At 61.4% G+C, this 26,233-nt stretch overlaps 3 protein-coding genes and 1 long non-coding RNA gene across 5 annotated transcripts; 1 reads left to right on the top strand and 3 right to left on the bottom strand.

Annotated features, from left to right (window-relative positions):
• On the bottom strand, nucleotides 1,501-7,192 carry TNNI1 (troponin I1, slow skeletal type). 2 transcript variants are annotated; one of them, XM_021377414.1, is made up of 9 exons: nucleotides 6,928-7,192; nucleotides 5,295-5,325; nucleotides 4,837-4,843; nucleotides 4,708-4,749; nucleotides 4,149-4,280; nucleotides 3,975-4,064; nucleotides 3,366-3,542; nucleotides 1,842-1,952; nucleotides 1,501-1,744 (listed from the first exon to the last, which is right to left on the bottom strand). In XM_021377414.1, exons 1-8 carry the CDS (start codon nucleotides 7,178-7,180, stop codon nucleotides 1,845-1,847), a joined length of 840 nt encoding a protein of 279 aa, XP_021233089.1. In that variant the 5' UTR covers nucleotides 7,181-7,192; the 3' UTR covers nucleotides 1,501-1,744; nucleotides 1,842-1,844. The 2 variants fall into 2 exon arrangements, with proteins under 2 accessions (XP_021233089.1, XP_021233090.1); XM_021377415.1 differs by lacking the exon at nucleotides 6,928-7,192 and adding an exon at nucleotides 5,437-5,477.
• Nucleotides 9,238-14,331, bottom strand: PHLDA3 (pleckstrin homology like domain family A member 3). Its single transcript, XM_021377391.1, has 2 exons — nucleotides 11,427-14,331; nucleotides 9,238-11,056 (listed from the first exon to the last, which is right to left on the bottom strand). Exons 1-2 carry the CDS (start codon nucleotides 11,776-11,778, stop codon nucleotides 10,935-10,937), a joined length of 474 nt encoding a protein of 157 aa, XP_021233066.1. The 5' UTR covers nucleotides 11,779-14,331; the 3' UTR covers nucleotides 9,238-10,934.
• On the bottom strand, nucleotides 14,474-23,082 carry CSRP1 (cysteine and glycine rich protein 1). The gene is made up of 6 exons (XM_021377390.1): nucleotides 22,917-23,082; nucleotides 19,229-19,341; nucleotides 16,859-17,027; nucleotides 16,304-16,430; nucleotides 15,115-15,208; nucleotides 14,474-14,861 (listed from the first exon to the last, which is right to left on the bottom strand). The coding sequence occupies exons 2-6, from the start codon at nucleotides 19,338-19,340 to the stop codon at nucleotides 14,785-14,787; spliced, it is 579 nt and encodes a 192-aa protein (XP_021233065.1). The 5' UTR covers nucleotide 19,341; nucleotides 22,917-23,082; the 3' UTR covers nucleotides 14,474-14,784.
• LOC110388278 lies at nucleotides 23,138-24,581 on the top strand. The gene is made up of 2 exons (XR_002432841.1): nucleotides 23,138-23,961; nucleotides 24,058-24,581. It is a non-coding gene; the product is annotated as an uncharacterized LOC110388278 (long non-coding RNA).

Here is a 26,233-nt window from a genome sequence, read left to right as displayed (position 1 = left end):
GGAAGGGAAGGGAAGGGAAGGGAAGGGAAGGGAAGGGAAGGGAAGGGGAGATTTTAGACAAGCACTGGATGCCTTGGTTCAGAGCTGCCACTGTGGTGCCCCAGGGATGCTGTAGAGTCCTTCAGGTTCCCGCCATCCCCTGCAGAGGTCTCTTCAGCAGAAGCCATCTCCTGTGATGCCCCAGGGCCACAGCTGATGATGAAGAAGTATGGATGTCCCCCAGAAGCAGCGTCCCAGCAGCCTTTCAGATTGCATTACATGAAGTAACTGATGCTGCCAGCTGGAAAGCAGCTGCACGGCAGATTACATCCCTCATAGCGCAGGAAATTAGTTGTAATTAATGAGGAATTCCCTCTGATATGAGCAATGGGTCAGAGTTTAGCTTCTCCATGAGCTGGCAGCCTGGCATACACGCCGTGGTCTGCGCAGGCCATGGGGTTAGAGGGGCCGTGGGACCCTGGGCTGCCCGCTGCCCCCAGCCCTCCCTCTGCAGCTCCCACCACCAGCAGAGCTGCAAATGCTCCCGGGGCAAAATGGTCATCATAGGAATGGTTTTCCACCAGAGGAGGATGAGGGCAGGACGCGGCGATTGGGAAACATCGTATTTGGAAAAGTCGGTGGACTTGGGGGTTGGGTTGTCCTTTTTTCTTTTAGCCCCTCAGTCCAAAACCCAGTCTGGCCCTACAGAGCCAGCTATAGACTGCAACGAGCGCACACCTGGCTGCAGGGATGTGCTGGGAGCCCTGGGCATCGCTCTGCCGCAGTGCGCGGCGTTTCGGTGCGGAGGATTTAACGATGTGTTGGGCACCCGAGCAGCGCCCACCAGAGCCCGGTCCCACAGCACCCACCTCCCCGCTGCCTTTCATCTCACTGCCATCCCTCCACTCCCCACACACACCACCCCTTTCTTTAAAGTACCGAATCATCATAATTACGCTAAGCTCGGAGCGGCGTTCTCGACCCCGACTCGGTTTGGGTTTTCTGCTTCTGTTTCAGTTCTGAAGAAGGCTTTGTTTCCATGAAACCTCCCTGCATTTTCCAGCTATTCCAGTCGGTCAGGTACAGTTATTGCCTCTCCCTCCACGCCTTTCTTCCCCTGCCAGAATCACAGCCGTGTGTGCGAGTTCCCTCTGGGGATCCCAGGACGCAGCCTCGGCACAGCGCCCGCGCGGGCAGCGAGATGGGACCGAAACCCTTCACATTTGTTGTTGGGGTCGTGGTGGTGCATCTCCCACCCCAATGGCACCGTGGCCAAGTGGGAGACATGATTATGGGGTGCACCCACCCACTGCTGCACTGACATAGGAAATGATAGGGGCGTGGGGAGGGTGGGGTGGGGGCTCAGCAGAGCGTGGGGGTGCCAGCCTGGTGGGGGCTGGAATAGATGAGTCCCATGCAAGGCTGAGCCCAGGGCACAGGAAAGGACTGGGTTGTCTTGCTCTGTACCCACACCTACTCTTGCTTAAGTAGAGATGAGCCCATGCAGCATTCAGCCCCAGAGACCATCCTTTAATACACATGCAGCCGCATGGGCACATCTTGGGCTGTGCTGGAGGTTTGGGAACGGGGGAACAGGGCTGTCCCATCTCTGCAGAGTTGGGAGGGGATGGTGGAACAGTTATCCACATGGTTCATCTCAGTGGGGGGTTCAGGGTAAGGGTGCAAAGAGGACAGAGGGGCAGCAAGGCTGGGGGAGTGGGGGGGCAGCCAGAAGGGTTGGGGATGTTCTTCTGTCCTGGTGCTCCTGTGGGAGAGAAAAAGAGCAGAGCAGTGGGGCAGAAGAGGAGTTACCCAGAAAGCGGCCCAAGGAACTGGGATCCCGACTGGGATAACGCCCGTACCTCTCACTGTCCCGTGGGGGACTTGGCAGCATCGAACATCTTCTTCCGCCCCTCCATCCCCGACATGGCCTCCACGTTCTTGCGCCAGTCACCCACCTCCACAGGGCGCTCCTGCCAGGGGGAATGAGAACAAGGGTGACAGGGGTTGGGGCAGAGCACTGGCAGCCCCACAGCTCCCTGCCTCATTGCACGGAGCCCAGCACAGAGCCAGCCGCTGCCCCACTGCAAACGCCCACTCTGTCAGAGCTCTGCCCCTGGTGCGTGGACGTGGGGCTGGCCAAGGGCACGGCGAGCTGCAGCGTGGAGCTCTGGATGCATGAGGCCATCACCCCAAAGCTGCATGAAAATCCCAGAAAATCTCTTTAGGAAGATGAAGCCGATGTGGGACTTACTCCAGTTCTACATCAGCGCACCAAGTGCAAGTGGAACCACTTTCTGTGCAAGGAGAGCTCATCTTGGATAGGGCTGGGAGTGCCAGCCATGCGGGGAGAGCCCAGCAGGAGAGAATGGGGGGGTGGCAGCCCTGGGAACGTGCCCAGGCACCGGCTCTGCCAGCCCACAGGCATTCATAGATTACGAGCCATGCTTCCAAATCGTCTCACATTGTCTAAAATAAACTCAGGTCTGATCACCACCTGGCGTTGAGACCTGTAAGTGCAGTTTTCTGTCCCAAGGGCTGAGTCTGTCCTACTAGCAACAACGGGGGCAAAAATAAAAAGGAAAAACAAGCAGAAAATGGAGGTTCTCGTGCAAACTGCTGAGCTGGGACCAAGAGGTAAACACAGTGATCTTTGAGGAGAGGCACTGGGATAGCAGCACAACTCTTCTAGGAGGAATCTCAACATCCCAACCTTGCTGCTGCTCCGGAAAGGACCAAAAAGTTGCAATTCCTGAAGGAGGCACTGAATAAAAGTCCTCCCAGACCCTCTGGGGTTGTCAAAGCACTCGATGTGGCACTGCCAGGATGGTCTGACCTAAAAGCCAGCATTGTGCTTCTCCTCGTGGCTATGAAGCACAAGGTGAACCCAAAGCAAGGAGTCAAGGCAAGAAAGTCCAATTGCAGTGCCAGGACTCAATCCCTTCTCTTATCTCTGCAATGCTGCTGTGAGCTGGGCTGCCTATCTGCTGCCAAGTGTGCTTGCTGCTCTGGCTCTCTCTTATCTAATCTGGGCCTGGGAGTCTCCTGGGTGTTTTGTGAGTGGGATTGCACCAAATCAGAGCTCTCCTTGCTCCCAGGAAGACCAAAGACCAAACTCTCTGCATTTGCTGCTCAGCAGACACAGCGAGGGAGCTGCGTCATCCCATCCGGACGGGTCCCTCATGCTCTGCGAGGGCAACATATCACTGAGGCAACCTCGGGTCTCCGTTGCCATCGTCTGCCAGTTACCTGGTCCAGTCCTACAGCTCCCAGGTGGCCCTACAATCCAGGCAGTGAGCATGGCCTTCTATGTCTGGGGCTTACGAGGGATGAGGACAGCCCTCAGAGGCTGAAGAAGGCCCTGGGAGGTTCCTCCTTCTACCCACCTTCTCCGTGTCCTCCTTCTTGACAGACTTCAGGTTGGCTCTCAGGTCCATGGACACCTTGTGCTTGGAGCCCAGCAGAGCCCTCAGCATGGCGTCGGCGGAGACGCGGACTCGCCGCAGCGGGGGTCGCTTGAACTTCCCTCGCAGGTCAAGCACCTTGAGCTTCAGGTCTTTAATCTGCAGGATGGGGAAGGGAGGATGCGGAGGTCGCTGAATGGAAGCCTTGCATGGGCGCAAGGAAAGGAAGCCTGGGGGGAGCAGGAGTCTCCGCTGACCCCAAGTCCCAGCGGGGTCCAAGCCCCTGCCCTTAGGGCCACCTCTCCCTGGGCTCAGAGCTGTCATTGCCTTTCCCAGCCCACCTGGATAGCAGCCAGAGCACGAGAAGGAGTGCTCAGACCTACGAGGCGTGATAAGAGAGCAAGGAAGCGCCCATGACCCCAGTGGGCAGCAGGATCTCCGTGACAGCCTTGTGCCAGGTCAGGTCTGGACCCTAGGCCACTTGTGCAGAGCAAATGCCAACCCTGAGGCACCCACATCCATGACAGACCCCTGCCAAGCTAACATCTGGGAGGGAGTTAGCGCAAACAAGCAGCCTGTCCTCCTTCCTACCTCCCTAGTGTTATGGTTGCACTTTGCTTCGATGTCATATCTCTCTTCATCCACAATCTCAACCTTCTCGTGCAGCTCCCGGCACAGGTCCTAGGGCCAAGCACAGCACGAGGGAGGTGAGCGGTGTCCCCGGTGCTGCAGAACCATTGCTCCATCCTCGGGCTGGGGACGTACCTGGAGCTGGCTCAAGGAGAGCCCGCTGGTGTGCAGCGGGGTGATGCGCTCGGACAGGTATCGCTCCTTCTCCGACTGTTTGTCCACGATCTCCTGCTCCCACTCCTCCTTCGCTTTTGCCAGCATCAAGCTCTGCGGGCACAAGCAGGTGTGGATGAGCAGATCCCATCGCCGAGGTCTCCAGAGGTGCCGGTGGGCCCCCGGGATGCCGACCTCAGCACTTCTCTGCGTGCCTTTGCTCTGCTGTGGCAGAGACTTTCCCAAGCCACAGCGAGGGGAGCTCCCGGGGTGGTGCTGCTCAGCCCAGGTGCACAAGACGAGGGCTGTGGGGCTGCGGCTGCAGAGCGGGAGGGCTCAGAGCCTCTCCCACCTTCACACAGGGGGAAGGGAGGGGGGATTTGCTCTATCAGCCACAGAACCCACATCAGTGAGGGTTTCTCAGAAGACGAGGTGGGAGTGGGAGCTGCTCCCGCAGTGCTGCCGTTCCCCAGCGCCGTCCCACCAACCACGCTGCTCCTGTTCCACCAAACCCAGGGAGTTTCCAGCCCTTAGGACTCACCTTCAACAAGAGCTTGCGTGAGGCTGTGATCTTGGATTTTCTCTAGGGGAAAGGGGAGGGAAAAGGCTTTGAAAACAAACTCAGAGCAAAGAGAGCATCAAGATCCCTCCCAAAAGGGGAAGCACTCACCTCCCTGCTGGTGGGCGCGTTCGGGCAGGAGCAGTGAAGGAGAGGAGAGAGAAGAGCATGAATGAGCGGGAATCAGGAGGAGGTGGCAGCCAGAAGTTTCCCTTGGGATTGCCATTGCTTTCCTTATCTCTGTGTGCAATAACTGGCACCCACAGGTGACCTGACCTGCAGCCAGGCTGAGCGGACAGAGCTCCCTGGGGGCTGAGGGCCCCCTCTCAAAAGGCCAAAATTCTGTGATCCTGTGGTTTCAGGTTCTCTGACCTAGGGAAGCTCCAAGCTTCCAATGGGGACACTGAGGTCGCTAGGCATTTTTAGCTGAAGACAGATGGTTTTCTACAAAGGGAACGGCGCAGAGGTGCCAAGCACAATCTGTTCTCCAAGCTGAACCCCATAAGAAAGAGCAGCTCAATGGGCACGAATAGGAGAGCCCCGGGGGGAGGGAGAGCAGAGCTACTTACGGCTCCGGCATCGCGGCGTTGGGCTGGTCTCCTGAAAACACACACAGACCCAAATAAATAAATAACGTGCAGCAATAACCGAGTGTACCTATAGACGGATCGGTAAAGAAAGAAACAAACAGGGGAGGAAGATGAAACGAACCACAGGGCGGTGTGGGTCCGGTGCTGCTGATGGAGGGGAGCGGCCGTGGGGCACCGCGGGGCTCTGCTCCCTGCAGCTTCTCCGTGCCCACCCCAGCCCCGGGGGGGGTCTGTGGGTCTGGGTGTGCGCAGGGCGGAGCGAGGGGTCACGCTTCCCCGCTGGTTGGACCCCTCCAGCATCCAGCCCATGCACCCATCCCCGCCGAACGCTCTCCCTTTCATACTTGAAATGCTCTCGGTAACCCTATGCCCCAGCAGCTGCTGTGCACTGAGCCCTGCCGGCTGCTCACGGCGTGAGCCCGGGGGTAGGGAAAGCATTGGGAAAATGCCCATCGAGTCTTCCTTCCCTCCTTGCATCCGAACTGAAGGCACATCCCACCAACGAACAGCTCTCGTCGGCGCTGCTGGGGCTGGTGGTGTTCCTTCACACTGAGACGCTCCACCTCCACCGACCTCTTTGCACCCCCCAGTGAATTTGGGAACCATTTTAAACCACAAAGGGGAGCATTAAGGAGGGTGCCTCTGGTCCCAGAGAGGTGCCCCCAGGCTGAGCACTGCCCGGTGTGTGGGCAGCGGTCCCCCAGTTTGTCCCCGTCCCTCCCCGTGTCCCCAGAGCTGTGACCTGAAGCGTTGCAGCCGGGGGAGAAATGCCACAAATCCTCGCGGGAGCCCCATCCCACGGAGCCTGCCAGGTCTCTGGGTTTGCAGAGAAGAACCCCCAAAATAGGTTATATATATTTTTTTTTTTAGCAGAAGTCGGATGTCAGCCGCTCATTTCACACTTTTTTTTGGGAGGTTTTTGGTGACACAACGAACGCTCCAGGGAACACAATGGGGAAGGCTGAGGTCAGATCCCAGCTGCTCCTTCCCGAATTCCCCCGGGGGGGGGGGAGCAGAAAATCCTTTGTGTCCCTGCAGAACGGCAGCGGCTGGAGGAGCCTCTTGGTGCCCCCCCCCCTTCCCCTTGGAACAAAGCTGCGTCCCAGGAGGTGGGACCCACGCCAGACCCCATCCCAGCGACCTCTACCAAGGGCAACCGAGTTTTAGGGCAAAATAGTTGTAATTTGAGTTCCCTGAGGGCACAGCTGAGCTTGTGTCAGAGATCTGGGGGCTCCATCCAGACCCAGAGCATCCGTAAGAGACTTTGCTCTCTGATGGAGACAAGGTCGGGACGAGCTCGTTTTGCTCCGTTCACACATCTCCGGCCGTAAAAAGCGTAAAAAGTTTCGTAAAACACAAAAGCAGGGAAAACATTAAAAGAAAGAACCCTGTCAATTCAAACACGGCCGGCCCTGCCATCCCCCTGCACCCTGGGGGGCCGCACCCCGAACCCACCTCCCCGCAGCGACCCCGAGCAGCCCCAGAAGGGCTCGATCCGCCCCGGGATGGCACCGGTGGCCAACTCAGATGGGAAGCCCGCTGCCGTGGCTGGGGACCAACGGCCCCGCGTCCCCGGCGATCTCACCGGGGGGTGCCCCCCACCCCTTCTCACCTGGGAGCTGGTGCCTGGTGTCCGCAGAGCCGAGCACTGCGGGGCCAGGCGGCGGAGGGGGAGTGTTAACCCGCAGCCGGCTCGCAAGTGGTCGGTAAAAATAGCACAAATCCCCTCTGGTGCTGCGAGCCCCGCTGCCCCGTGACGTGCTGCACACACCTGGGGCGCTGCCTCGAGCACACGCGTGCATCGCAGCCGGGGTTTGTTGCACCCCTGACCCCAGCGCGCTCGGGGCAATGTTTGCAGTTTGCATGTGGTCGGTGCAGTCCTGCTGCCGCTCGCTGCCCGCTGTGCACAGCTGCATGCAGCTGGATGGGGTGCAATAGCGGTGCCCACGCGCTTCCCACCCCACTCCTCTCCCACGCGGTGCTGGATGAGCCCTGCAAGGAGGCAAACATCGCCAGGCCGAGTCTCTGCATTGCTTTTCTCTCGGTAGAAAATCTCCCGATTTTATTTTTCCCTCTTTTTTTTTTTATGCAGAAAGGGAGATGGGATGAAGAGCCCACCAGCCGACGCACGCACGGCCCATGAGCCCCAGCGACGTACCCACAGGAGTGCTGCCATAGGAGTGCACATCCCCACTGAGGGGGGGCAATGGGGAAAGGCCTCAGGGAGGGGCTTCCACCAGCGCACAGGGTGAGCAGTTAAGGCTGAACGTGGGTTAAGCCCCCTGCGTGGGTCGGGAGCAGCCACGTTCTGGTTGGGATGCTCAAGCAATCTCCATCCCCTCGCAAGCCCTGATGTTTTCCCTGTGAAATCACTGAAAAGCAGAAAATAAGCTGCTCCCCCCCCCCCCCCCCCAGCCCCGCAGAGCTGGGTGTCCCTGCAGCAGGAGGCTTCGTGCAGCCCACGGGGCAGGCAGCACCTGTTCCTGGGGTATTTTTAGGGGCAAGTTTAGGAGCAAACAATCCCCAGCGTGCAGCCCAGCGGGGACAATGCCTGGTATTTTAATCCTAAATCTATTATGGTCACGGAGGGACACGCAGTTGCGTGCATGGGGTGGTTCCTGTGATGGGGGGGTTCAGCCCTGCGTCCCGCTAAACACGGGATGTGCCATTCCCATCTCCTCCCACTGTCAGAACACCTGTGGGACCCGTGCCATAGGGGGATGGTGCAGCAGCCCCCCGGCTGGTGCAGGCCCGGTAGCTGTGATGGTGGCAGTGACAGTGGCAGCCCCATCCTGGCTTCACCTGCTCTGCTCCCAGCAAGCACAGGCTCAGTGCGGCAGATCCTGGGCTGCAGGAGGAGGCTTTATGGCAGCCCTTTATAAGGCAAGATGCCCGCGGGGCCGTGCCTCCAGCATCTCTCCTCGGGATTGTTCTCTGCGCACAGAGGAGCCAAATTTAGCTGGTGACAAAGGCCCTGCATTCCCTGCAGCCCTGCCTGGGGACCGGGGCTCGGGGGGCAGTGCGGGCGATTTTGGGATGCCATTGACTCTGGGCTCAGGTTTCGTCCTCTGTAGGGACCCGGGAGGAGGAGGGGAGGGACAGGGGCTCCCCCCAGCCCCAGGCTTTGAGCTGTAGGACCGGCAGCCATGGGGCCAGCAGGAGCCCAGGGTGTCCCCATCCCTCTGATGTCACAGGGACATTTTGGGTCCCCACCACTGTCTCTCACACAGTGATGAGCTGCCTGGAGACAATGGGGTTGCTTTATGAGATGCCCTCTGAGATCTTCATATGTAGGATAGGGACAGTCTGGAAATCTATGGAGAAGACCACTCTGAGGTCAAATTCTTCATAAAATATCCGCCAGTGTTTGGGACACATTGATTCGAAGCGGGGCCTGTCCCGGGCTGTCTCCGAGGAGATGGATGCCAACACTGAATTCCCAGAGCTGTATGGGGAGGCCAGGCCCGCCTGGGAATCATTAATGTTGGAGAAGACCTCTGAGATCCTTAAGTCCAACCCCAACCCATCCCCACCATGCCCACTGACCGTGTCCCTCAGTGCCACATCCTTAAGGTGCCAGAGCCCCAAATTCAAGCGATCTGACCCCTACAAGTGGTTTGGCCACCCCACACAAAGCTGCTGTCCCTGATGCAGCTTTGCCGCGGTGCTGGTGGGTCCCATCCCCAGCTCGTGGCCCCGGGGCCATCCCACCCACCTGTCCTTGCTCTCTGCCAGGCACTGTCCCCGATTCATTGACCCCAGTGGTGTTTTCAGAGCCAGCGAGCTTCCCAGGGCAGCCAGGACGGAGTTAGAAACAACAGCTGAGCCTCTGCTGAGCCCTGGGACCTCGCGCCCCAGACACGGCCACCCCCAGCCCGACACTCAGAGACAACCCCAAACACCGAGGGCACCGCAGGGTGAGGGTGAGGAGACCCCGTGTGCTGCATGGGAGGGGGTGGGACAGCTCAGAGACACGGGGACATCACCTCCAGGCATGGAATCGGGGCTTGGCCGTGGGGATGGAAGGGACAGAGAGGGCACAAAGCTATCAGAGAGCATCCAAAGGAGGGCGGTGGAGGGTCTGGGGGCAGCATGTACGAGGGGCTGAGCCCAGCACCATGGGTGCCAGCCCCAGGATGGAGCTGCATGGTCGGCTTTTCAGGCTTTGAACTCAGGCAGCCCCGGGCACCCTGCTCCATCCCGGGGCTCGGCACCTGCCTGCAGCGCTGCTCAGTGCCCCCGGGGCCCCAGTGCTGCAGGGGCTGCGTGGTTCCCACCCTTCTGCCATGCCTCAGTTTCCCCACCTCCTACAGCATTAGAAAATCTTCCCGTGTGTCCTCGCTCTGCTTTCGGGCCGGGCTGGAAGCACCTGTGAGCTCCTTGCACCCCTAGCAGCCAGCTAAACTCATTTGGGCAGCATTCAGGCTCCGTACAAGGAGCTTTCCCAAGCAAACCCAGCCTCCCCCTGAGACCCTTCCTGCAGGAGTCACACCTGTGCTGCTGCTGCCCTGCGCCCCGAGCGTGTGGGTCTGGTTGCACACAGCGTGCCCCCAGCTCACCTCTGCTCCCCCTATTAAACAACCCAGATCTGAGGACCAGGGAGAGGTGGATGGGTGGAAATCCATCCAACAGCTGCTTGGAAAGGGCATGGTGCATGGCAAGCAGGCACGGACCGTGCCACTGTCCCTTCCCAGAGACACCCGGTGCTTGGCACGGGGCCGGGCCCAAGGGACACGGGGCCGCGCTGTTCCCACGCAGCCGGGCGTGCTCCCAGCGGATCCGCACAGCCTGGGGCTGCGAGGCTCAGGCTCCAGCTTGCAGAGCTCAGTGGCTCCAGGCACTCGTGTCGGCACAGCCTGTCCGGGCAGAGCCTCGTCGTGAGGGATCCCTGCCCCTCCTGCTCCCCTGCCTGCACCGCCGGGCAGCAAGCCCTGACCCTAACCCTGACCCTGACCCCAACCCCAGCCCTAACCCAAGCCACCATGGGAACACCAGGGGACAGCGGGATGGGGGGCACAGGAGCCTGGCTGTGGGATGCTGGCGGATTTAAGGGGATGTCTATGCACAACCCATGAAGCTCTGTGCAGGATTAGTGTTCTCCCGTAAACTGAGTGGTCCCGCAAAACAAAGCAACAAGAACAAAGCAGCAGAAGGGCCTGTTGGGGTGCACTCGGTACAAGGAGTTGGGGCCCATGTTGTCACATTGCCATCCCCAGGGCAGCATCCAGCGGCGCGGCCGCGTCACCGCACCAACCCGGCATGGTGACCGAGGGGTCCCCTCTCCAGTCCTTTCTCCATGTGGGGTCTCAGGGGGTTCGTGCCCCCATCCAGATCCGATGTCCCACGGCTCAGCACCGCGCTGCTTCCTTTGGGCTCAGCTTCACCCATCCCATCCCCTGTCCTGCAGGAGAGGCCTGGGAATCTCCATCAGTCCGCCTCGGTCCTGGCCTCATCTGTCACCTTCGGGAGCCCCAGGTGGTGGCCTTGGCTGTGCCCTTTGCCCCATCGGTCCAAGTGGATGCAGCCAGAGCCCCGCAGCCATGCCCTGGTGCCTTGCCATCCTGCCCCATGGCACTGGGGCCAACACCTGCACTGGCTTTCCTGGGGGGCCCCAAGGGTTCAGTTTCCAGCCGGGATCCCGTTCTCCCCACCGCCCACCGAGCCGAGTGCTGTCTCCATCCTGCTCCGGGGACGCTGCATGGCCACGCGCTGTCCCGCTGCGGCTGCGTCGTACTGCACCACTGCGGAGAGAAGCTCTGCTCACCCACCCGGCCCGTGCTGGGCAGGAGCAGGATCAGCCCCCGGGGAGCACAGTGTCACCCCCATCCCATGTGCCAGAAGGCAGAGCTCACCCCGTGTCTTCCTCTGGGAGAGATGACATTAGCGTGTCCCTCCCTTGGGGTACAAGGGGATGGAATCTGGGAAAGGGGTCAGGCTGCACTGGGAGGAAGCAGAGCCCAGCCAGAGCAGGGGGGCACCCAATGCAAACCCAGGAAATGCCCATCCCATCCATGGGACCATCCCCATCCTGTGGCCACAGGGACGCCGGAGCACCCCGGGGTGGGATCCCACCACCAGGTCCCCACACCCCGAGCACGGCGGGGCCGGTACCTGCTCTGCAGCTGTGCCGTGCCCGCACCACCTGGATGGCCTGCTGGTTCTTGAAGCGGACGAGGCCCATGGTGATGGCGGCATTCCAGCCCGGGTCCTCCTGGGCGCAGCGGAAGTCGATCTCGTGGCTGTCGTCCATCACCACCGTGAAGTAGATGTGCCGCTCCTTCCACTCCACGCACTCCACCGCTTTCATGCGGGCGAAGCTCAGCTCCTTGCGGCGCGAGCCCTTGGGCTCGAAGAGCTGCAGCCCCTTCTCGGTCAGCAGGCACCGCTTCTTCTTCCAGAGCTGCAGCAGCCCCCCGCTGCGCTTCTCCAGCACCCCCTCCCGCAGCACCTTCTCGGGGGTCATGGCGGCTCCTCAGCTCCTGCAGCCGCGCATCCCCCGCTGGGGATTTCCACCCCTCCCCACGCGGCTGCCGGGACCCCCGCAGCTCGGTGCCCCCGGGACGGCCCCCGTCGGCTCTCACAGCGGGGCGGCAGCGCCGGGATGCCCCATGCCGCCGTCCCTATGGCTGAGGCTCGGCGTCCTGCCCCATGCAGCGTGTGGGATCCCCGGCTCCGCGCTCCCCAGGATCTGTCGCTACATGCCCGGCCGCTCTCCCACTTGCATTCCTTCCCCGCCTCGCCTGGCCCCTCCTGCTGTGCAGCACCCTTCACGCCCAGGCGAAGCCTGGCCAGGCCCGACACGGCCCCGCTGCACCCACCCGCACGGTGCTTTCAGGGTGCCCGCGGGCGGGTGCAGTCCTGGGGCCCCGTGCAAACAGCCCGCGGCGCAGCGTGGGCAAAGGCGCAGCAGGGAGAAGACGAGGCACGGAGCTGCAGCCCTACGGGACTGGGGGCCGCAGGGGGCTGTGGGTGCAGTGCCCGTGGGATGGGGGCTGTGGGTGCAGCACCAGATGGCTGCGGGGCTATGGGGGGCAACAGCACCTGCACGTGGAGCTGTGGGGTGCAGTGACAGCCAGGGCAGGGGATTCTGGGGAGCAGTACCGGCAAGGACAGAGGGCTGTGGGTGCAGGGCCATCTGGGGCAGGGGGCTATGGGGTTCAGAAGCATCCAGGAGAGAGGGCTGTGGGGTGCAGCAGCAGTCGTAGAAGAGGGGTATGGGTCTCATACATGGAGTTATGGGGTGCAGTGCCACCTGAGCACGATGCTGTGGGTGCAGCACCAACTTGCAGGGACTGCGGGGAGGGAGCCCAAGAGGGAACATCTGCAGATGGAAATCCCCATGCCATCACCCCGAGGTGGCTGTGTACCCACCAGCCCTGCACCCAAGGGTGCTGCTCCAAGCCCTCAGCACCCAGCACAGAGTTCCTGTCTCCCCAGAAACCCCTCCAAGGAAAATGACTTCTTGTCCTCAGTCCGTTCCACAGTGAGGACAGCATCCCCAGCTTCATGTGACCGCACTGAGCAGGGCTGGGGCCATGCAGCACAGCCTGGTCCCGCCAGACTCCTCCCTCCCCAGTGGCAAAACACCGGCGCCTTTCCAGCCCGTCTCGTTCCCAACCATGACAGCTCCATCTGTTCCCATGCCAGCACCCGGCAGAAGCTGGCCCTGCTGTGCTGTGCCCGCGGGGACATTTGGGGGCACGGTGCTGGCCATGGGCTGCTGAACAGAGTGACAGTCACAGCATCCCGGGTGGATGGATGAACCCTGAGTGTGCAGAGTGTGCAGAGCCCTTCACCCAGCAAAATAAAAGTCAAAAAAAGGGACAAATCCCCACGGAGCTGTGCCGGGGTCACCGTCTGGGGCTGATGCCTGCTGGGGGCAGCGCTGGCAGCCAGCATGGCCTGGAGGCAAAGTCTGCAGCACCAGGAGAAGCACCTCATTATCCCTCATTAACAGGGCAGGGCCCGCTGCGCAGTCAGGAACTGGTTCGTGCTCCCCGAGGCCAACATCACCACGCTGGCACCGGTCCCGGCTGTCCCAGCAGCCCCAGTTTGGGATGTCGGACACAGATGGGGGTCAGCCTGGGCCCCGTGGGGCGCTGAGAGGAGCAGGGCAGGTGGGTCCCTGCGAGGAGCACGCGGGGCTGTTTTCCCACACGCTCAGGGATGGTGTACCCCGGGAGTTTGGAAGTGAGCGGTTTGGGACTGTCGCTCCCAGCTCTGTGCCAGCAGGTCGGGATGTCGGTGACACTGCCAGGCCACCAGCCCCACGGTCTCTTTCCTCTCCATCTGGGGCTGCCTCCGCTGCTCACTGTATCACCACCTCCAGCCACCGTGGCAGGACCACCTTCCCACAGCCATGAGGTCACGGAGCTTCAGCAAAGCCTGTCACCTCCCCTCTGTCCCCTGGTGACGGACACAGACCCAGAGAAGGGTCTCATTCTGCTGAGCCAGCAGAGCTCGGTGCTGCAGCTCTGCCCCCACCAGCCCAGGGCCTTTCTCTGGGGGCAGCGTTGGGTACCCCACGCCAATCCCCAGGCTGGCAGCAGGGCTGCGTGCTGTGGACGGCAGCAGGTTGGACAGCGCTTGGGTGCAGATGTGCAGACACATCCGTCCGTCTGTCCGGCGCCGTGCCCGGGGAGCAGCAGCCAGCAGAGGGAAGCAGACAGTTGCAGCCGTCCCGCTGCAGATTGGGAAGGGCAGACAGCGAGAACGATCCGTGAGTATTTCACACCCGTCAAAGGAGAGAAGCACACCAAGAAAGCAAAGTGTTTCAGCGAAAACAAATTAAACCTGGGGAGCTGCCAAGCTGGCGGATCGGAATCCAGCAAAAAAAAGAAAAAGAAAAACACCCAACCCGGGAGTAGGTGAAAAGCTCTGAGCTGTTGGCGCTGCTGGGCACGGCAGCGCTGATGGGTTTGGATGCGGTGTGCGCATGGCAGCACCCGCACGAAGTGCCAGGAGGAAACACTGCTTTGGAAATGGTCACGCAGGGGGAGGGCTGGGGGGGCTGCAGAGCCACGAGGAGCTACAGCGAGAGCCCCCCTGCTTTAATTGCCAGCTACAACAGCACCGCTTCCGTCCTCCCGCTCCATCCTGAGCTCCGGCTCCAACCGTGCACCCCCGCTGGGGAACAACCCCTCGGGCAATGCTCTGGGTCAGCTTTGACGTTTATTCCTTGCTGGGTGACACGGCGCAGCGCGGCTCATCCCGGTGGGATGGGCGACGCGGAGCGGAACGCTGGGGGCCTCGCTGCGGGTGGGGGCGAGCTGTGTCCCCCCGCCAAGGGACCCGTGGTGGCACTGGGGCTCCCGCAGCTTCGGGGAGCGCTGGGTCGGGGCAGGGGAAGGCGCTGGTGCCGCGAAGCAGCAGGCGGGGATGGAGGAGGTGAGGGAGCTCGCTGCGGTGTGCGGAAGCCCAGGGCTGGGCTGCAGGAGCCCAGGAGGAGCAGAGCCCCGCTCCTGGTGCCTCACTGCGAGTGGATGAGCGCCCCGGCCCCCTGCCCGAAGCCAAAGCCTTTGGGCCCGAAGTTCTTGGCGTAGCAACCTGCAGAGAGAGGGGAGGAAGAGTCACGTTAGGGCAGTGGCACGAGGGCACCGGAGCAGTTCTCCTGAAGCAGAACAGGGTTTGCCAGGCCTGCAGTGCCCCCCAGAGCAGCTGTGGGGTCACCAGCTCCTGGACCCAGGACCCATCCGTGTTCTCACACACCTCCACCCCCAGCATCCAGGACAACTGGAGGGGACCTGAGCCCGGGGAGCCTCCTGCACCGGCCCCGCAGGGCAGGGGACGTGGCACACACCTTTGCAGTAGATCTCCCCATCTTTGTCTGCCAGGGTGGTGGACTCCAGGCTCTTGCCGCACTTGGCGCAGCGGAAGCAGGACTTGTGCCAGGACTGTGGGACAGGAGAGGAACCCGGTCAGACGGTAACGGAGACGAGGCAGCAAAGCTTTGGTACCAGGTGGGGTCCCTTTGGAGGCCCTGGTTCTGACCCAAAGCCATCAGCAAAGGGGTTTGCTGATGAGAAGGCTGGAAACAGCTCTCCTCCCTGCCCTCAGCACAGCGAAGCCCTCCTGCCCCAGGGGGAAGACACAGAGGGGAAACACTGGCTCCAAAGCTGGGCTTGGGGAGCCTTCACCCCCCCGCAGCAGTCACTGGCACAATGCAGTGGGTGAGGAGCAATCACCCTGCTCTAAAACACAAGAAAAAATCCCCTGGGTTAGTCACCAGGACCCACTGCTGCTGCACCTTAGCCCAGGGGTGGCACCGGAGGGATACAGCTCCAGCTCTAAGGCAGCCAATAGATACTAAGAATGCAGGAATCAGCCAGCGTTCAAAAATAAAGCTCCCCCAGCCCTGCCAGTCCTCCAGGGACAGATGAGCTCACGGGCCCCGAGCAGCCCGCGGAGGAATTTAAATAAACGCTTTGAAAAACATCAAACCTTTTTTGGAAGAAAATGTGAAATTAGGGCTGGGGGAGGAGGTAGTTGAGAGTCAGCCAGCAAACATTAGCACATGAAATACACGCTCTGGAATCCTCTCTGGTTTTCTCGAGCACAATTGCTTTGCCAGATTTGGGTCCCCGTAAACATCGACAGCACCGGGAGGCCGAGAGCCCGGCTCGGGATTTTGAGGATAACTCCAGCACATGACACATCCCTCACAAACCCCTTTGGAGCCTCGGTACGAGCACTGGAGGCCGGCTCCTGTGACTCCACGCCTCCCTGCTGCGCTCTGGGGACAAACACTGACTGCGGGCAGGGGTCAGTGCGTGGGGCAGCATCAGTGCCACCAGCACAACCCCGTGGCTGAGGCCTTGCCACCATCCCAACCCCACGGCGCAGAGCTGAGCCTGGACCACGCTTGGGGTCCTAGAGCCGGGCAGGGAAGGGGCCACAGGAGGGGATGCAGAGGATCCTGGCAAAGCTCCCCTTCGGGTGCCAGGCTTCCAGGGTGCATGTGTGCCCTGTCCCATCCATCCCGTCCGTACCTTTCCAGCTCCAATCACCTTCTCGGCCGCGTACACCGCTTGGCCGCAGCGCGGGCACCCATCGGAGCCGCCGACTTTCTGGGCCATTCTGGATGCGTTCGGGTTGGTGGGTCGGTGGGCCTGGCCCCTGCGGACAGGAGGGAGCTCGTTATCGGGCTGCAGGAGCAGGAAGGAGGAGGGGAGAGCTGTGGGAATGCAAATCCCAACCCGGTTTTGGAGGGGCTGTCAGGATGGCGCTGATCCCCACAGAAATTGCAGCCCCACGACCGTGCGCTGGGACGGGACGGGCAGCAGGGCTGGGCGATGGGGACGTGCCCCATTAAGCCCTCATCCCACTGAGAACATCAGGGCAGATGTGGGCCTCCTGCCAGCCACGTGGCATGCCCAGCACTTGGGAAGTCCCCCCAGAAGCAGGGAGCCCGTGACACTCTCCAGCTTAGGGACTGCAGAACACACAGCTGGCTTTGCCGGGTGGCACAGCCGAGCACATCTGGGCAGATGTGAGGGAGAAGGTGCACACAACATCCCCGATTCCAAAACAAGACTTCAACTCACTCTTCGTATTTGATTCCCAGAGACTCGCCCTTGTCGGTGCTCAGGGTCCCAGCGCCCATCCCATACCCATAGCCCTTGGGGCCATACTTCTTGCCATAGCAGGACTTGCAGTAGATCTCGTCTCCATGCACAGCAACAGTGGTGCTGTCCAAGTTCTTCTTACAGACCACTGGAAGAGAGGGAGGGCCCCGTCAGCCTGCGCACCCAGATCTGCTCATTAACTGCAGAGAACAAGTCCTCACATGGGATAGCACAGCTCGGCTTTCAAGGAGCAAGGAAACCCCAGACAAGATCAGTGTTCAAAGGGAGTGCATGCAAAACGGCTGCAGATAAGGATCACAACAAGAACATTGTCTGGCTTTAAAAGGAAGCAACCACCAAGGCTACAAGGCTGATAATACAAGGCAGCAGCTCTGTTAACCTCGGTGCTGCCGGCACCCTGGGTGGGAGCAGGTTTGGAGCCAGGACAGGGCACAAATCCTGAATTTCCCCATAAATCATACAGATATCCATGACAATGTGCCACCCTGGGTCCGTGCCACAAGTGGGGTGTGCGCAGGGCACACTCAGCACTGCCAGCCCAGATGGGTGCCCCAGCTATGGGAACAATGTGGGACATAGGATGGGACACAAGGGGACAGCAGCAGGGCCTGGGGACCCCGGCGCTGGGCTCAGACCACACGGGCTCCTGTCCCACTCTGATCTCATCCTCCACGTCGGCTCCCAGCCCTTCCTGGCACACTGTGTGACCGGAGGGGAGCAGCAAACAACCGGTGCTCGCAGCAATCTCCGGTGTTTACCTGCCCCGTCCGGAGCACGACGCCCAAGGCAGAGTCCACAGCACTGGCAGCCAGCCCCAAAACAGATCCTGTTACAGCTGCAACCCCGCCATCCCCATCCTGCTCACGCGCCTTAAATGTCGACGCTCCCAGCAGCCTGTTTTACTCCTTGCCAGCAGGAAAGTTCCTTGCCCTTTACCAATATCACAGGAATGCAAACACAGCCCAGCGCTCCCTCCGTGCACTAAATACGGGGGCGAGAGGCAGCGTTCCTCGGCCCTATTACTAAATATGGTGCTTCTCCCGCGCGGCCGCGAGCAACCCCATGCACTGCTGGCGGGAGGAGGTGGGAAGGAAGCATGTGGCCATCTAAGGAGGGGCTGGCAGGGTCCTCTGTGCTCACTGTATGCTCCCCATCCCCGGGACAGGAGTCGGGATCCAGGCTCGCACAGCACTGTGCATCCCATGGCTCAGAGTGGGCGAGTGGGGTACCCCTGCACTAGCCCAGAGCTAAGCAGGGACAGTTCTGCATTCGGAACCCACAGGGATGGAGCGTGGGGGCTGACACCAGCGGGTTCAAAGGGCTTTGTCCTGACGGTGGTGATGCTGTTGGCATCTGCTTTCCTCTCCCACCACGCTGCGTGGGTGCAGCCTTCAGTCCATGCTTCCACAGCTCCTCGTCTGCCCCAACCGCTGTCACGCAACAGAAAAAATTCCTTCCCAATCTGCTTCCTAGAAATTAGCCCCCGGTTTCTGCGTTGCAGAAATTCCAGCGCGCCGCACTCATCGCATGAAGGACCCTTTGTTTTTCTAAGAACAGCTGAGCCGCCCCACAGAGCAACCAGACGAGAGCTGCTGCTGCTCTGAGGCCAGGCAGCCTCCTTGCATCACACTTCTGCTTGTGCTGTTGCCTTAGCTGGACCGATGCCATGCAGTCAATCAGCACTCACTCCCGGAGCTGTTCTCCAGTTTAATGCACTGTGGTAGGTTTGGCTCCTTTCTGATTGTTTCCTTGGCAAATCAGCTCCTAGTATTTGTTTTTCTCTCCTAAAGATAGTGGCTTCGCATTCCCGATGGGGCCCAAGCGCTGTGCTGGGGAAGGGCTGGGAAAGCTGGAGGAGCTCAGAGCAGCTCAGCAGCACAGCAATGCCTCCTGCCTGATGTCTTGGCCCCTGGAGGCCATCTCCCACCATACACGGGGCAGTTCATATCCCAGCTCCCAGCAAAGCAATGCAGAGGACCAGGGCCAGCATCACGGGATGTGCCACCTCCTGCCCTGCTGCCTGCGGGGTGCCTATCTCATGCTGCAGCCTTCAGCACCCACGGCAGCCCCGGGGACACGACCTCAGCTTTCCCTGGTGCAGGGATGCAGTGTGGATGCTGGCTAAGCTCAGCCCTGGCAGCCCATGATGCTCCGTGTTCCTCCAGCCTGGAGGGCAGCAGAATGCCTCCGTGCAGCTCCTGCAGCCCGGCTGCTTCTAGGGGAAACCCAGTGAGCGTTGACACAGCCCATAAATATTTACAAGGCCCACAAACAGGACACAAACAGGCGTCCTGCTGGCAGGGAAGGGGGGGGGGGGGGGGTACTCACTGCACAAGAAGCAGGACTTGTGGAAGCTGCTGCCTTCACACTGCACCTCCTCGGCGAAGTACACTGCCTTCTGGCACACGCCACATTTCTTCCCTCCACCCCAGTTCGGCATCCTGTGGAGAGAGAAGGGGCAGGCACCGTTTGCACTGAGTGATAAAGCTGCTAAGGACCAGAATCAGCAGAGCTCAGGATGCCCACTTAGAGCACCCAGCGGGATCAGCACCCATGGAGGACAGGTCCTGGCAGCCGGGAGCTCATGGCTCTGTTCTGAGCAAGGGAAGGGAGGAAGAGGAGGTGATGGCCTCAAGCTGCACCAGGGGAGGTTCAGTTAACATCAGGGATGTTAATGCTTCTCCTTTGCTCTCCTCTTTCCTGCAATGCTTCTGGTGAGTTATGAGAGGCCACCTGATCTTCATATATGCAGATAATCCCACAATAAGACAAATGGCGAACACACGTGGCTGAGCGCCAGCCCAGCCTTGGCATTTTGAAGACTGGGGCAATGGAAACCTCAAGAAACTCAAAGTCAATGAAATCCTGTGAGGAGAAGCTGAGGATAAGGGGCTGGTGGAAGGAGGACCAAAGGCAACCTCAGGTGGTCACAGAGGCATCAGAACCAAGCGCTTGCTGGAGGTGCCCAGTGGTGTGGGGGTCTGTTTGTGCTGCAGACTCAGCCCCACAGCCAGCTTGGTGCAGGACAGACACACAGACAGTGCAGGTGTGGGGCTGGGGGAGGAGGCAGTGACCCCAGGGTGTCAGAGCTGTTTGGGTGTGATCACGGCAGCCAGGAAGCCTTTCCTCAACGCCCTGCAGGCTGGGCTTCCTACCCAGGGCCCAGCGGTGCCAAATCCCTCCCTTCCAGCCAGCTCACTCCAGTCCCAGCCCTTGCATTGCCTTAAAAGGACACAAAGCGTTTCTCTGGAGAACGCCTTATTTTGTTATTTCCTCCTGACAGGGCTCGGCCGGGTTCAGGAGCTTCCTTAGGGGGGAGGCACAGGCAGGAGGGCCCCTGTGGAGATGCGACCCCTGCACCCACGTCCACCCACATCAGCCCCCTGGGCAGGGATAGCACAGACACACTTCTGACACTTGTCCTCAGGGTGCCCCATTCCTTCTCAAGCAGGACAGCTGCCAGGCCCCATTGCTGCATCCCACAGCCCTGGTTTTGGGGTCCCATAGCCCTGGTTTTGGGGTCCCACAGCCCCGGTTTCGAGGTCCCACTGCTGCTGCCCCCACTCCCTGCTCCCCACCCAGGGATCTGCAGGCATGCTCAGGGTCACGCTGCTCACTTTGGTGCCAGCTGTTTGCCTGCATCATACCTCTTTTCCCCCGTACAGCAGCAGCACAGGAGGTGGCTCTGTTTGTCCCCACCAGCCACGCTGTGCAGCGGGGACACCCTCCCCTGAGCTGCCTTCTGCTCCAGGGGGACAGGAGGTGCTTCCAGGTGGATCACACCTGATCCCTGCCCTAGGAGGAGCCCCAGCCCACCCCCATCCTTAATGACTCCTCCAAGGGATCTCAGAGGGCTCCCCATCCCTTCCACACTTCTCAGAGTGCTTTGGGCCGTGGAGCTGATCACCACACTCTGTCCAAAGGCAACACTTAATGACTGCAGTCACAGCTCCCCAGGTCACTGCCGGGCACAGGCAGAAGGAGGAGCACGAGGGGACAGTCCTGCGGCCAAAGACCTCACTGAGCACAGGGCTGCCAAAACCAATTGTTCTCCCTCCTGCAGCCCCATATCAAATGTACGGCATCGCTGCAGCAAACCCAACCAGAACCTACACAGAGCATCCTCTGCTCCCGCCCCACACCCTCCAACGAAATCCTGCAGCCACCAGCATGGCAATGCAGCTGTTCGGGCTTCTCCAGCAGCTGGAAAACCATTGCCAAGTACACGCACAGATGTGCTGAAAGCCTCCGACAGCCATTAATCACAGAGCACTCACTTTGTGCTCAGAGGAGATTGCTAAGGAGCAGGAGATTCAGGCTAGACCCGTGTCAAAAGCTGTGGGATTTTGTGCAGTGAAAGTATTAATGCAACTGGATGGCAGGAAAGCTCTTGTGCTGCACAAAATTCACTCTTGATGCGGGGTAATTACATGGTCTGGCAAAGGGACAAGGAAAAGGGAGGAAATCCCAGCCCCTGGGGTGAGGTAACTGCCTTCCACTTTAGAGAGCAGCTGGCATAGCCGTGATGTGAGCAGAAGTAGAAGGAGGCACCTGGACAGAGCAGAAGGAACCAGCTCATGGAGATGAGTGGGAAGTGAGTGAGACAAGGCACTGGGAGCTGCAGCTGGGCCATGGGGACTCAGCCCCAAACAAGTGGCATCGTGTGTGCAGCTGCTGCCACAGCACCATGCATGGGAATGGCCCCACAAGAGGAGAGCTGGGACTGTGTCCCCATGCCCCCAGGTCACAGCAGTGACACAAGGAGACTTTGGGCAGCCAGCGGTGCAAGTGGGGATAAAGGATGACACAGTGATGCTGAGCTGGTAAGCAAGAGAACGGAGCCCTGAGGGCGATGAGCGCTGGGATGCATCGAAACACTGAGCATCAGCGCAGACACCAAAGAACAGAGCAGCAGCCGTGCCCGATGCGACATCTCCAGGGGCTTTGCATGGAGGGGAGGGAACCAGGGGGATCCGAGGTCGGGAGCGACCCTCACACACACACTCTGTGCCCCTAGGTCCCGCAGCAGGACACTGGGGTACCACTGCTGCCCGGGGCCATCTGCAGCAGGGACGGGCAGTGCCGTGCCGCTCCGCTGCCTGCTGCTGCCTGCCGGCCACACGGCTCCTGGGCTGCGCTTACAAAGCTCCCTGTCGCATCTGGGCATCCAGCTGATTTCTCATCGAAAAGCCCGATGTTATCCAGAACAAAAGCCAAAAGCACTTTCAGGGACGCCAAGAAAAGGTGCCGGCTTCTGCGGGAATCAAACCCCTCCCCGACTCAGCTCCCTGTGGCTTCGGCAAAGCTTTCTGCCCGACCGGAGATGGGGATGCCAGCGGGGGATGAGGGATGGAATCGCGGCGGGGAGGGGACCTCGCTGCCCCGGCTTTGTCGGCGCGCTCCGCCAATGCCAGGCGCCGAGCCGCGCTCCCAGCAACAAGGAGCAGCGACGGCCCAGGAGCCAGCCCCGCAGCTGGCAGCTCCTGCTCCTCCCGGCCCGGCCCGGCCCTCCCTGCATCCCGGCACCGCGCTGCTTCCTCGAGAGCAATTCAAGCGGCCGCTCCGGAGCTTCCCCGGCGATCGCTGCCCCCTGGCAGCACCCGCGCGTGGTGCCACGTGCTGACGGCTCCCCGCTGCCACGCGCGGCCCCGCTGCCACCTGCGGGGGTTGGGGAGCGGCACCCACAAGTTATCCGGGCTGAAAGGCAAAGCGACGGTAGGGCATGGGAACAGGGAGCGCAGCGCGGATGCTGGCACTTCCCGGTGAGCATCACCGCCGGCGCCCGGGCCGGATGGGGAAGTTCTGTGGCTCTGTCCCCGGAGCCAAACTTTGCCCTCCTCCCCGGTTTTCTCCCCACGCCCCTCGGTGCCCCCCGTGCCGCGCCGCCCCCGGGAGGCACCGACCCGCGCCCACCCGCGGGGCCGCAACCCTCCGGCCGCGCCGTGCCCGGAGCTCCCCCGCAGCGGGCGGGGTGGGATGGGAGGGCTCCGGGGGCAGGCGCTGCCCCGGTTCGTACCTGCGGCTGATGGGCCGGGCCGGGCCGGGCCGGGCGGGTCGGGAGGCGGCGGGCGCGGCGCTGGGGCCCGGAGGGCGCTCGGGGACTTTTGTTGGCGGCGGGGGGAGGCGGCGCTTCGCGCTCTGCGCCAGCACGGCCTGATGTCACGGCCCCGGGCGGAGGAGGAGGAGAAGGAGAAGGAGGAGGAGGAGGAGGGCACGGCGGCCGTCAGCCTCGCGGCGCCCATCACAGCGCGATGCCACCCCCAGGGTCACCATGCCCGGCGCCCGCTGCCACCTCGCTGCCGCCCCGCTGTCCCCTCTGCCCCCCACGCAGCACGCGGTCACCCCGCGCTGCCCAGCCGTCGCCCGGTACTGCCGCGTCCCACCGCTGCACCACGTCCCTCGGTGCCACATCCGCACATCTCCTACGCAGGAAACTCCACCCCCTCCCTCAGGCAGCCCGTGCCAACGCTTGGCCACCCTCTCTGCAAATAAATGCTCCCTAATATTCAATCTAAGGCTCCCACCTAAAGGGACCTGAACGCGCTCAAAAGGGGGGGCCCATGTGAACCTCATAGGGTTCAATGCGACCAAGAGCAGGGAGCTGCAGCTGGGTCAGGACAATCCCGGGTATGTGTACAGACTGGGAGAACTCCTTGAGAGGAGCCCTGCAGAGAAGGACGTGGGGGTCCAGATGGACAAAAAGCTGCACGTGAGCCGGCAGTGGGATCTTGCAGCTTGGAAGGGCAACTGCACCTGGGCCAGGTGGCCCTGATGGCAACGGATTGCCCACCAGGCTCCCCAAGGCCCTGCTGAGGGCTAAAGCCTTACCCCAGCGCTGATGCAGCCCCAGCTCATGGGGACGTGGTTCCTCCTCCCTGGGGCTGGGAAATCGGATGACTCAGAGGAAGTGTGCAACGTGCAGCACTTGTGGTGCAGCAGATGGCCCCGCACAGACCTGGACAGACTGACCCCCTCCAGCTGAGCTCCCGGAGGCGTGCAGCAGGGCTGTCAGATTCTGGAGGCTCACATCCCCCTTCTTCCTTCCTCTGAAGATAGAACAGGTGAAAGAAAAGCTGAGCGGCATCTTCAGAAAAGTCCCCTGCATCCTAAAATATAGGATCTGCTGCTGCGAATCTCAGCTCTGCTCTTTGCTCCAGGGCTGTTTGCTGCGGGGCTGGAGGAGTGATAACGATGTGCTGGCACCGCTGCCCAGGGAGGAGGTGGGGTCACCGTCCCTGGAGGCGTGCAGAGCCGTGGAGATGTGGCACCGAGGGACGCGGTCAGTGGGTGTGCTGGGATGGGCTGGGGTTGGCCTCGGGGATCTCTAAGGTCTTTCCCAACCCTAACGATCCTATGATTCTGCTCTCTGCCTCGCTGTCCTCGGGGGACGCGCTTCCCATTCTGGGAGGGCTTGGGCTGTGCGTTCCCTTTCATTGAGGGAGACGAGGAGTTTTCACCGGCGTCCTTTACCAGCGGAGGATGGAAGCGAAGCCGTCCCAGCAGCTCGGGCAGGTGCCGTGGGTCCCCACGCCATCTAGTGTCGCCTCGGCGGTGGGATGCTCCGCGCTCTGCTGCAGCCGCTGCGGGCTGGGCAGGCTGAGGTTAGAGGCAAGAGGCGCAAATCCGGGCTGTGCCAGAAAGCTGTATTTATTTTATAAATAAAGCGCTTATTTATAATGGAGCAGACAAAGGAAATTCAGGAGAAACTAAAGGGAAGAAAAACAGTACGTAAAGATAGCGGCAGCTGGAAGCACACGGTCCGGTTTTTGTTCAGGATGCGGGAGATGCACGGCCGAGCAACGCGTGCTCGAACTGAGCATCTGGGGAGCAGAATCATAATTTTGTGTTCAGAAACTTCCTGCTGGAAGGCCAGAGCTGCACTGGGTTTGAACAAACAGCGTAGGAAAACAGATTGGAATGTGGCCACGAGTGTCAGGGACCCACGGGGTCTGAGATGGCAGCAAGAGCATCACAGCCACAGGCAGCAGTCCCCTCTTGCAGGTGAGTTCTTTCTGCTGAGGACATATTCCATTCTCAAGAGGAGTCCGACCCGCAGCAGGGCAGCCATCCTCCTGGCCGCGATTGCTGCAGAGTTTGCAGAAAGTTTGCAGAAAGTGTGCACTATACGGACGTTCCCAGGAAGGCACTGCCCTGATTCAGCGGCAGACGGAGCAGGCCCCACAAGTTTGGGGAGATGCACAAATCTGCGCGTGTGTCTTAAAAACAAAAGCATCTGATGGCTTCTGCCAGGCAGATTCCGTAGGAGCACGGAGGGCTCTTGCTGCTCTGCGGACACGGGGTGGCAGCCCCAGGGCGGCACAGCAGCTGGGGAGGGCCCTCACAAACCACGGGCGGCACCGTCAGTGCAGGAGCTGCGGCTTGTGTGCAGCCAGAGGTAGCTCAGTGTTTGAAGCAATAAGTGCAAAGCAGCGGAGCTCCAGGCCTGACCTGGCTTGGGCTCAGCTCCTCACCGTGACTCACGGATCCTGCTGGGAAGAAAGTCACACGAAGCATGGCTCGGCCGTGGCCGCTCTCAGCAGCTGTGAGCCAGCACGCCCACAGCCCTCGCAGGGGCCGAGCGCGCGGTGGGAGCCCTTCTAAGGCTTTTCTGAACCAAGGGCAGCGGCTTCGTAGGCTTGACCCTGGATGGATTTGCTGCAATTAATCTGTTTAGTTGCTTTTAAGCCCATTTGAGCACCTCACAGCCATAGCACAACAGCGATGGGACGGGAGGTGACGGCCTCGCGCTGCGCAGGGCAGGGCCGGGGCGGGGCCCAGGGATGGCACCGAGGACGTGTCCGCGGGCACGGAGCGCGCTGCGCTGCGGGTGGGGATCTCAGCGGCCCTTCCCGACCCGTGACTCCGCGATTCGCTTCGGATGAAAGGCGCGACGGAACCACGCCGCGCGGAGACAGCGCCGAGCGGCGGCGCCGCCAGGGGGCGCCCAGGGCCGGCACAGCGCCGCCAAAGCCGAAGCGCGGCCCGGGCTGACTGCGCAGCGCCCCGAGGGCAGAGCCCCGCTGTCCCCTCACGGCTCCCGGGGCGGAGCGCTCCGAGCCCGGCTCAGCCCGGGCCGCTCGTTTAACGATGGGAAAAACTGGGAACCGCATCTCCGTGCACACCGCACCGTCTGGCGGAGGAGGGGCCTGGCAGGCGTCGCCCGCTCAGCCCGGAGATGGAGAACGCGAGGAGCCGCCGTTCCTCCCCGTCCCCGTCCCCATCCCCATCCTCCCCTCAGCCCTCGGGGCCGCGCTCCCCACAGGCGGCGCTGCCAGCAGCGGGGCGGCGCCGCGGCGGGGCGCTGTGATGGCGGCCAACCCCGCCGGGCGGGAA

This window comes from Numida meleagris, chromosome 25, assembly GCF_002078875.1.
Source record: "Numida meleagris isolate 19003 breed g44 Domestic line chromosome 25, NumMel1.0, whole genome shotgun sequence".
Lineage (NCBI taxonomy): Eukaryota > Metazoa > Chordata > Aves > Galliformes > Numididae > Numida > Numida meleagris.
Note: the sequence above shows the minus strand (reverse complement) of the source record. Positions and strands in the feature narration are given on the sequence as shown.